The 11,092-nt window shown below is 43.9% G+C and overlaps 1 protein-coding gene across 1 annotated transcript; it reads left to right on the top strand.

Moving 5' to 3' along the window:
- The first annotated feature begins 2,651 nt into the window (after nt 1-2,651).
- PNN (pinin, desmosome associated protein) lies at nt 2,652-10,381 on the top strand. Its single transcript, XM_053593412.1, has 9 exons — nt 2,652-2,856; nt 3,495-3,566; nt 3,938-4,006; nt 4,305-4,377; nt 4,546-4,640; nt 4,803-4,878; nt 7,161-7,316; nt 7,395-7,533; nt 8,583-10,381. Exons 1-9 carry the CDS (start codon nt 2,744-2,746, stop codon nt 9,992-9,994), a joined length of 2,205 nt encoding a protein of 734 aa, XP_053449387.1. The 5' UTR covers nt 2,652-2,743; the 3' UTR covers nt 9,995-10,381.
- Nucleotides 10,382-11,092: the final 711 nt, after the last annotated feature.

The raw sequence follows: 11,092 nt of genomic DNA, 5'->3' as shown, positions 1-11,092 counted from the left end.
TTTGAACCCGCCACCTCCGGCTTATGGGGCCAGTGCCCTACTCCTTTGAGTCACAGGGGCGTTAAATCTTAAAGCATTTTCACGTGGAAATTTGTTACAATTGGTGAACAGCACCCCACAGCACTCACTTGCCTCAGGCAATTCCTGAGGTTGTACAAAGTGTGTAGTAATGAGATCAATGAGACTAAGTAGGGTCACAATCAGAATTGTCCTCAGCCCTGTTACTCCTTTCTGCGTTTTCTCTTAAAAAATTCTTTTTTCTAAAATAGCCGGGCGTTGGGCGTTGTGGCGGGCGCCTGTAGCCCCAGCTACTGGGGGAGCTAAGGCAAGAGAATCGCTTAAGCCCAGGAGTTGGAAGTTGCTGTGAGCTGTGTGAGGCCACGGCACTCTACCGAGGGCCATAAAGTGAGACTCTGTCTCTACAAAATATATATATATATATTTATTGAAAAAAAATATTTATTGGCGGGCGCAGGGGCTCACGACTGGAATCTTAGCACTTTGGGAGGCAGAGGCAGGTGGATTGCCTAAGGTCAGGAGTTCGAGACCAGCCTGAGCTAGAGCAAGACTCCGTCTCTAAAACTAGCCCGAGTTGTGGCAGGCGCCTGTAGTTCCCAGCTCCTCCGGAGGCTTAGGCAAGAGGATTACTTGAGCCCAAGAGTTTGAGGTTGCTGTGAGCTATGACGCCATAGCAGTCTACCCAGAGCAACAAAGGGAGGCTCTGTCTTGAAAAAAGAAAAAAGTGGGCGGCGCCTGTGGCTCAGTCGGTAAGGCGCCGGCCCCATATACCGAGGGTGGTGGGTTCAAACCTGGCCCGGCTGAACTGCAACCAAAAAATAGCTGGGCGTTTTGTGGCGGGCGCCTGTAGTCCCAGCTACTTCGGAGGCTGAAACAAGAGAATCGCTTAAGCCCAGGAGTTGGAGGTTGCTGTGAGCTGTGTGAGGCCACAGCACTCTACCGAAGGCCATAAAGTGAGACTGTCTCTACAAAAAAAAAAAAAAAGAAAGAAACAAGGAAAGCAAGGAAGGAAGAAAGCAAGCAAGCTGTCTTGTTCTGTCTTTATACTCAGAGCCTATCTTACTGTTGATACTGTGGAAGCTTTAAAAGGTGGTTGGATGAATTAAAGTGATGGCTTGAATTTAATAGTCCACCCACTAATGGTTTGTACAAGGAGGTTGCCTGGCTGAGACTATTCACAATATTGCTTCCGAGGCGAAATGTTTTCTGAGTATATACATATATGGAACAAAACTTGTTCCCACGGTGGCAGTGCACGTAGAGCAGAACTAAGAGCTGGACGACACAACACACACACACTCCATTAACAATAGGACTGTTCCCGGCGGCGCCTGTGGCTCAGTCGGTAAGGCGTCAGCCCCATATACCGAGGGTGGAGGGTTCAAACTCGGCCCCTGCCGGCCCCTGCCGAACTGCAACCAAAAAATAGCCGGGCCTTGTGGCGGGCGCCTGTAGTCCCAGCTACTCAGGAGGCTGAGGCAAGAGAATCGCGTAAGCCCAGGAGTTGGAGGTTGCTGTGAGCTGTGTGAGGCCACGGCACTCTACCGAGGGCCATAAAGTGAGACTCTGTCTCTACAAAAAAAAAAAACAAAACAATAGGACTGTTCCTTTAGACCCGGTTTTAACCACTCTAGGCCAGGTGAAGAGGCGCTTTGTCTCCTTGTTTCTAGTACAGCTTTGCCTAGGATCTGATCAAAGGCTGATTCTCAGTTCGCGTGACTGAGGGGCAGTTTTATTATCTGCAATATCAATTTTCTTATAATAAGAGGCATTTTTTTTTTTTTTTTTTTTTTTGCAGAGACAGAGTCTCACTGTACCGCCTTCGGGTAGAGTGCCCTGGTGTCACAGGGCTCACAGCAACCTCTAACTCTTGGGATTACGCGATTCTCTTGCCTCAGCCTCCCCAGCAGCTGGGACTACAGGCGCCCGCCACAACGCCCGGCTATTTTTTTTGTTTTTGTTCCAGTTTGGCCGGGGCTGGGTTTGAACCCACCACCCTCGGCATATGGGGCCGGCTCCCTACTCACTGAGCCACAGGCGCCGTCCTAATAAGAGGCATTTTATCCAAGCTTTAGTTTGTGGGGAATAAGGCATGTAAAGCGTGTCACACAGAGTCCTGGACAAAACCAACACATAACATGTTAGCTATTATGATTGTTGATTTTTCCTATTTCTCATTCTTCACCTCCTTCTGCTCACTTAATCCAATCCAGGGAAACGTGCGCCTACTTCGCCTCTGGGCATGCGCACCAACAGAATGGCCGCGCCCTTTCCTAATAAAATCATTAAGGTGAGGGGGAAGAGAAAAGGTAGACACGTCTACACTCCCCCATGATGTGATTAAGTGGTGAAAACTATATAAGGCACGTTATATAGCAGGTTTGAAAGGTTGGGAAGCTCCGGGTTCTCCTTGCTAGGTACGCAGGCCCACGAACCTACGTCTCCGAGGACCCCGGGACTCAAACCCGCGGTTCTGCGCTAGAAGCGGAGTCCGGCCACCCGCAGCTGCTTGGGGAGGGAGGTGACCGCCTAGCTGACTTCTCATTGGCCCAGAGTCACAAAAGGCCGCGGCTTCCCCCCCTCTCCCGGGCGCTGAGTGGTTGAGGCCGCGAAGGAGCGCCTGGCATCATTGGCCAAGCCCGCCTGTCAGTCCTTTCGCGTCTCGCCGCGCGGCGCAGCCTGGCGCGGCCTGTAGAGCAGTCTCGAAGCCTGTAGCGGGGAGAAGATGGCGGTCGCAGTAAGAACTTTGCAGGAGCAGCTAGAAAAGGCCAAAGAGAGCCTAAAGAATGTGGATGAGAATATTCGCAAGCTCACCGGGCGGGATCCGAATGACGTGAGGTAAGGGCCTGGCGGGAACTGCGAGCGCGGAGAGGCAGCCCTGAAGCCGGGATGAGTTGGGGGCGGGAAGGACGGCCGGCCCTGCGGCTGGAACATCGAGGCCTGTTCCCCGAGCGGCGGTGGAACCCCGTCCCCCGTGAGGTCGGAGGCTCCAGGCCCACGCTGGGCGCCGGTGCTCGAGGAAGGAGGGTGGCCTGCGTGCGCCAGAGGGTTTCCCGGCTTGTGAGGAGGCCCGGACTGCGGATTCCCGCCTTCGGCGCTGCAGGCCCGGAACTGCAGCACAAAGCCCCTTTCCGCTCCGGCAGCCACCAGCCCGGGGTGGCCCGGAGACCCTCCCGAGATGCGACCTGCCGCCCCCCGGCTCTGGCGCACGTGCACCTTCTTCCTGACTGGCTGGGTCCGGACCTGATGCGGGCTTGTTAATGTGTCGTGGCATCCGAGCAAGAGTCATTTCTTGGTAAAAGGAGGAAGTTAAATGATACAGCACTGCCTGCCTTGCTTCAGTCATGTGGATTTGAAACCGTCCTTTAGAACTTTTCCTATTATTTTCTGTCTAATACGCACCACGTCTCTGAAAGTGTTTGGTGCCATTGGATGTGTTTGCATGTGATTCGTACTGATTTGCAAATCTTTTACAGGCCCATCCAAGCCAGATTGCTGGCCCTTTCTGGTCCTGGTGGAGGTAGAGGACGTGGTAGTTTATTGCTGAGGTAAGATTTCCAGTTATGGTAAACTTATTGTTAATTTTTATGTAAAAATAATGTATTGCTTTGAACAGATTTAGGGGTAGACTCAATAACACATTGTTCATATTTGTTTAATGCTCCAATGAGCTAGTTTTCTTGAAAAATGCAGTTATTCTGAAAAACTAGAAGTTGAAGAATAGATTAACCGTACCAGTATTTTACAAACTTTAATTTTGTACTTTAGAAAAATACCACAAGAGGATTTGGGAGTGAATGTCCTTGTAAGGTTACTTTAATGGAAGTATTTTTTTTTTTTTTAAACAATTCCTCTACCAAATGGAAATAATAATTTTGTTGTATTTCAAGTGCTTACTGTAGAACATTTTTAATTGCAGGCGTGGATTCTCAGATAGTGGAGGAGGACCCCCAGCCAAACAGAGAGACCTTGAAGGTGCAGTCAGTAGGTAGGTTAAAAAAGGATTCCTAAAGGCATCTCTTGTTTCCTGAGGTAGTGCTGAAATATTTATATTTGATAAATAGTGTTGAATTGATTGTGTTAGAATCGAGTAACATACCACTTCCCTGTAAGTAAGTACAAGTCGCACCACGACTTGATACGCACAGGTACAAGTCAAGAGGAATAAAATTGGGGCAATTGTCAATTTGTACCATTCTGGAAAGCCTGAGATAAGTAGTATTTGACTTAGTGTTCAGTTATATCAAATTCTGCAGCAGTTATTTATACTACTTTTCCCATGACAGGCTGGGTGGGGAGCGTCGGACAAGAAGAGAATCACGCCAAGAAAGCGACCCAGAGGATGATGATGTTAAGAAGGTATTAAGATTAAAAGAACTTCATTTAGTAGATGAATATAGGACTTTAACTTTGCTACACTTTTAAATGTACTCCCAGGTTATTGTTTCTGGGGACAACTATAGTAGAAAGGGAGGTGAAAAATCAATTACAAGAGATTAATTACTAAGATTCTCTTTTCTTTTGTAGCCAGCATTGCAGTCTTCGGTTGTAGCTACCTCCAAAGAGCGCACACGTAGAGACCTTATCCAGGATCAAAATATGGATGAAAAGGGAAAGCAAAGGTATCTTTAATATCCGTCTAGGCAGAAAAAAATCCTGTGAAATAATGCAATTTTAGGAAAAATTAAAGGATTGTTTGTGTGCCCTGTAGTATCTCTTGGAAAATGATAGGTTTAGATAAAGTGAATCCTGTTGAAATTGATTTTTCTTTTTCTGTTATTTAGGAACCGGCGAATATTTGGCTTGTTGATGGGTACTCTTCAAAAATTTAAGCAGGAATCCACTGTGGCTACTGAAAGGGTATTTATGCATTTTTGTTTTCCATCATATCTTTATCAAAACAGTAGATTAATGTTTTTAAAAAGAGTTTAAAAACAAGGGTAAAATAAAGCTGAGTAGAAACTTGAAATGTTACGTAAAGTGGTATTTTTTTGAGGTGCTGTGAATTGAGTGAACTTATATTGGTAATACAAAGTTTCCTGGTACTTTTGAGAACCTGGGTTCTAGTCTAAGCCCAGTAACAATCTCATTGTGTGGTCTGGGACAGTCTTTAGGACATTTTTTTAGGCCTCAGAGTACTTTCTCACAAACAAGGGAGTTGAACTCCATGATCTTGCAAATAGTTCAATAATTGTAATTTTTAAGATTTATTTATATACTCAGTGGCAGTACTTAGCATCGACAAACAAAACCATAAATGTTCCTTGCCATCTACAGTTTTTTTTTTTTTTTTTTGTAGAGACAGAGTCTCACTGTACCGCCCTCGGGTAGAGTGCCGTGGCGTCACACGGCTCACAGCAACCTCTAACTCTTGGGCTTACACGATTCTCTTGCCTCAGCCTCCCTAGCAGCTGGGACTACAGGTGCCCGCCACAATGCCCGGCTATTTTTTTGATGCAGTTTGGCCAGGGCTGGGTTTGAACCCGCCACCCTCGGCATATGGGGCTGGCGCCCTACTCACTGAGCCACAGTGGCTGCCCTGCCATCTACAGTTTTAACTATGTTATCTTTCTAGAAGTTTTTCTTTTGAAAAATTTATAAAATTGTGTTTGTGGGGTTAAACCCCATGTTATTCCAGGTTATTGCTTCTGGGGAGAACTACAGTGAAAGGGAGGTGATAATTACAAGAGATTAATACATTCTTTTATTTTTTAAGAGACAATCTCACTTTATCGCCCGGGTACAGTGCAGTGGCATCACACCTCACAGCAACCTCCAACTCCTGGGCTTAGGCGATTCTCTTGCCTCAACCTCCAGAGTAGCTGGGACTACAGGCGCTCGCCACATGCCCAGCGATTTTTTTTGTTGCAGTTTGGCTGGGGCTGGGTTCGAACCTGCCACCCCCAGTATATGTGGCTGTTGCCCTACCCACTGAGCCACAGGCGCTGCCCAAATTCTTATTTTAGCTTTTACATATTGACTTGAGATTATGAGGGTTTTTTTTTTTTGTTTGTTTGTTTTCTTTTGAGACAGAGTATCACCTTGTCGCCCTCAGTAGAGTGCCCTGGTGTCATAGCTCACAGCAACCTCAAACTCTTGGGTTGAAGCAGTTCTCTTGCCTCAGTCCCCCTGAGTAGCTAGGACTACAGGCTTTTGCCACAATGCCCACCTGTTTTTAGAGATGGAGTCTCAAGCTGGTCTTGAGCTTGTGAGCTCAGGCAATCCACCCTCTTCGGCCTCCCAGAATGCTAGGATTACAGGCGTGAGCCACTGTGCCCAGCCTTACAAGAGGCTTAAAAACATTTTAATGGGGCGGCGCCTGTGGCTCAAGGAGTAGGGTGCCGGTCCCATATGCCGGAGGTAGCGGGTTCAAACCCAGCCCCGGCCAAAAAAAAAAACATTTTAATGTTTGAAGAATAAATGGGTAGTTTTCTGAGATGAGAGAAGTATGATTAGTTTAGTAATTATTTCATTAGTAGAGGATCTTTGTCAGATTTTTCAGTTTGGAAAGAATAACTTTAAAGACAAATGTTCATCTTTTTAATGAAAGTGTTATTGTTGTGTAAATGGTTGTTGATTTTGTAGCTAATGGCCTTTTAAATTGAGATATTTATGTCAAAAACCCTCAGTCCCCATTTACTGAAAGACAATACAACTAGTACCTAGTGCTAAATGCTAAATTCAAATTAGCTGTGCCCTGAATTGAAAATGTGAAACATGGGGTGGCACCTGTGGCTCAGTCAGTAAGGCGCCAGCCCCATATGCCGAGAGTGGCGGGTTCAAGCCCGGCCCCGGCTGAACTGCAAACCAAAAAATAGCTGGGCGTTGTGGCGGGCGCCTGTAGTCCCAGCTACTTGGGAGGCTGAGGCAAGAGAATCCTTCAGCCCAGGAGTTGGAGGTTGCTGTGAGCTGTGTGATGCCATGGCACTCTACCAAGGGCGATAAAGTGAGACTCTGTTTCTACAAAAAAAAAAAAAAAAAGAAAATGTGAAACATGTAGCTGATACCTATATATGATAAAATTGTAGTATTTCACATAATCAGGGTGTGTAATAACTTTAAAATTGGACTGCAGTCAAATATACCTTGATTATATTATCTATTTTAACACATAAATATTAAAGTTGACTGCTTACTTTTAGCAAAAAAGGCGTCAGGAAATTGAACAAAAACTTGAAGTTCAGGCAGAGGAAGAGAGAAAGCAGGTTGAAAATGAGAGGAGAGAGCTGTTTGAAGAAAGGCGGGCTAAGCAGACAGAACTGCGGCTTTTGGAACAGAAAGTTGAGCTTGCGCAGCTGGTGAGTAGTATTTTGGAATTCTGAGATTCGTAATCCTTCATGTTTACAAAAGCACTGACCTTTTGCCATTTTTTTTAGCAAGAAGAATGGAATGAGCATAATGCCAAAATAATTAAATATATAAGAACTAAGACAAAGCCACATTTATTCTATATTCCTGGAAGGATGTGTCCAGCTACCCAAAAACTAATAGAAGAGTCACAGAGAAAAATGAATGGTAAGTACATGAAGGGGTCTGTTGAAATTTCCTGAATGATTAAGGTAATAGATTCATAGATAGACATTTGTTTCTTAAAATAATTGTGATTCAGGCCAGGTGCGGTGGCTCATGCCTGTAATCCTAGCACTCTGGGAGGCTGAGGCGGGTGGAATTGAGATTCAGTGATTGGTTTTGGAGGGGGTTTCTTTAGGGTTTTGTTTTGTTTTAAATATTTGGAGATTGTGAGGAGATTGAAGTGTAGAAATAGTTGTTTCATGACGGAATTTCACCTGAAACTTTATTTTATGAGTAGTGCTTATCCACTGGTTTTCCTAGGCATTTGAGTAAGATTACTTGTCTTTCTTTGATATTCTCAGTAACCGGTAAAAGATGAAAGAACTTTAATATGGTTCTTACAGGGAACACCCATGGAAGGATAGATACTGCTAAGATAATGATTAGATGATCAGAAAAATTAATGCATGATTTGATGCCATAAAACTGGTTCTGTACTGAATAACTTTATTATTTTTCATCTAACATGAAGATCTGGGTTTTTTTTTTTGTTTTTTTTTTTTGTAGAGACAAGAGTTTCACTTTATTGCCCTCAGTAGAGTGCTGTGGCGTCACACAGCTCACAGCAACCTCCAACTCCTGGGCTTAGACAATTCTCCTGCCTCAGCCTCCCGAGTAGCTGGGACTAGAGGCGCCCACCACAACGCCCGGCTATTTTTTGGTTGCAGTTTGGCTGGGGCTGGGTTTGAACCCGCCACTCTCAGCATATGGGGCCGGCGCCCTGCTCACTAAGCTACAGGCGCCGCCCAGATCTGGGTTTTTTAATCAGTTAAATGTCTAGTTTTGATTTCTTAGTATATAGGTCTACAGTGGATTTTTCACCATTTTGTGAGTTTTTGATTACTTATTTGCCAAAATCCCTCTTTTGTTATCATCACTTTACAAAAAGCCATGTAGATGAAATTTAGTGACAATTTGTGAATAGGTGTAAAATTGTGACTGAGTTTTCTTAATCATAGTAAATTTTACACATGTAAATTTTTATTCTTTAGCTTTATTTGAAGGTAGACGCCTCGAATTTGCAGAACAAATAAATAAAATGGAGGCTAGGCCTAGAAGACAAACAATGAAGGAAAAAGAGCATCATCAGGTGGTGCGTAATGAAGAACAGAAGGCGGAGCCAGAAGAGGGTAAGGTGGCTCAGCGAGAGGAAGAGTTGGAGGAGACAGGTAATCAGCACAATGATGTAGAAATAGAGGAAGCAGGAGAGGAAGAGGAAAAGGAAGTAGGTATTGTTCATAGTGATGGAGAGAAAGAACAGGAGGAGGAGGAACAAAAACAGGAAATGGAAGTTAAGATGGAGGAGGAAACTGAGGTCAGGGAAAGTGAAAAACAGCAGGATAGTCAGCCTGAAGAAGTTATGGATGTTCTAGAGATGGTTGAGAATGTCAAAAATGTAATTGTTGAGCAGGAGGCGATGGAAACTAATCAAGTGGAAAGTATAGAAACTTCAGAAAATGAAACTAGCAAAGAATTGGAGCCAGAGATGGAATTTGAAATAGAGCCAGATAAAGAATGTAAATCTCTGTCTCCTGGCAAAGACAATGTTAGTGTTCTAGATTTGGAAAAAGAGTCTGAGGAAAAAGAAGAAAAAGAATCTGAGCCCCAACCTGAGCCTCTGGCTCAGCCTCAGCTCTTGCCTCCACCTCAGTCTCAGTCTCAACCTCAGGCTCAGCCCCAGCCTCAATCTCAGTCCCATCCTCCTTCTCAGTCCCAGTCCCAGCCAGTACTGCAGCCCCAGCTTTCCTCTCAGCCTGAGACTGTGCCATTAGCCGTTCCACAGCCACCACCCCAGGTGATGCAGGAGCAAGGGCATTCACTACCTGAGAGGAAAGAGTTTCCTGGAGAGTTTGTAAAACTCCCTGAGGTGCCAGTAGAGCCGGTCCTGACAATACATGCAGAAAGCAAGAGCAAAACGAAAACTAGGAGCAGAAGTAGAGGCCGGGCTAGAAATAAAACAAGCAAGAGTAGAAGTCGGAGCAGTAGCAGCAGCAGTTCTAGCAGCAGCTCTACCAGTAGCAGCAGCGGAAGCAGCTCCAGCAGTGGCACTAGTAGCAGTCGGAGTAGTTCGAGTAGTAGCTCCAGTACGAGTGGCAGCAGCAGCAGAGACAGTAGCAGCAGCACTAGTAGTAGCAGTGAGAGCAGAAGTCGGAGCAGGGGCCGGGGACATAATAGAGATAGAAAGCACAGAAGGAGCGTGGATCGGAAGAGAAGGGATACTTCAGGACTAGAAAGAAGTCACAAATCTTCGAAAGGTGGTAGTAGTAGAGATACGAAAGGATCAAAGGATAAGAATTCCCGGTCGGACAGAAAGAGGTCTATATCAGAGAGTAGTCGATCAGGCAAAAGATCTTCAAGAAGTGAAAGAGACCGAAAATCAGACAGGAAAGACAAAAGGCGTTAATGGAAGAAGCCAGGCTTTCTTAGCCTATTCTTTGCAGCAGAAGATTTCTTGATGAGTAAAAGGATTACCTTTCCTTGTAAGGAGGATGCTGCCTTAAGAATTGCATGTTGTAAAAAATCTTTTTGGAAAATACAGACTGTTTGTTTACCAGACATTCTTGTACTTTTTGCATAATTTTGTAAGAGTTATTTATCAAAATTATGTGAGGTTCCAAAATATGTAAAAATAATAATAATAAAAAAAGATTAACATCCCTTGTCATCTTTTTTAAATATCCTATACTCTTCAGTAAGAATCTGTATATTTTAATAGGCAAATCTTTAAGTCTTTTCCCTAATTCTGTATCATACATTGCTTTTGTAGAAATAAATGTGCATTTCTTTCATTTTGGGGATGTCCTTGTTGACACTTGTATAATAAATATCCTCTTGATATTTTCAGCTTTTATCAGTACATACTGAACATGATTAGAATGTTTTTGAAGGTTTCCTCACTTTAATTTGGCTTAGACAATTATTTTGAGTTGTCAGAGTCAGATCTTTACAGCTCTGAGGGGGAACAGTTCTCTTTAAAAATCATTTACTAATCTCCTTTGTTATTTTCAATGTTTCTCATATATAAACCATTTATTTGGTAGATAACTTAAAACAGTATGATCTGATTGGCATTTTTTTCCTGATTATGAGAGCATCATTCTTTTGTCTTCATGGTTACTTGTGTGATACAGCATATATATCTGTTAAAATAATCTAGGGGAGAGAGATAGAAAAGTATCCTCTAAACTTGGTTTTTGAGTTTGTGGTCTTGTCTTAACTTTTGTGTTGGCTCTAACTTAAAAACATGCCATATGTGTTCTGAAGAATTTTGTTTAAGGAAGTATTGTGTGAAAGTTTACAAAATGAAGGAAGTTCATCTAGACTTTAATATGTAAGCAAGATAACACACAAGTGTACCAAGTGATTATTAACTTTGTTGTTTTAAAATTTGTATGAACTTGGAGTATCTGTTGCCCATTACATGTGCAAATAAATGTGGCTTAGACTTGTGTGACTGCTTAAGACTAGTACTTGTATTAACTTTTTGATGATAGCTTTATAC

The sequence above is a fragment of the Nycticebus coucang genome, chromosome 6 (genome assembly GCF_027406575.1).
Source record: "Nycticebus coucang isolate mNycCou1 chromosome 6, mNycCou1.pri, whole genome shotgun sequence".
Taxonomy (NCBI): Eukaryota; Metazoa; Chordata; class Mammalia; order Primates; family Lorisidae; genus Nycticebus; species Nycticebus coucang.
The sequence above is the reverse complement of the archived record's forward strand: the minus strand, read 5'-3'. Positions and strand labels throughout refer to the sequence as shown.

What these genes read in the sequence shown, in the direction of transcription:
- PNN (XM_053593412.1), top strand. Translation starts at nt 2,744, where the DNA reads ATGGCGGTCGCAGTAAGAACTTTGCAGGAGCAGCTAGAAAAGGCCAAA. An exon ending in GATGAAAAGGGAAAGCAAAG is followed by an intron (nt 4,641 to 4,802) that starts GTATCTTTAATA and finishes TCTGTTATTTAG; the next exon opens with GAACCGGCGAATATTTGGCT. An exon ending in AAGTTGAGCTTGCGCAGCTG is followed by an intron (nt 7,317 to 7,394) that starts GTGAGTAGTATT and finishes CATTTTTTTTAG; the next exon opens with CAAGAAGAATGGAATGAGCA.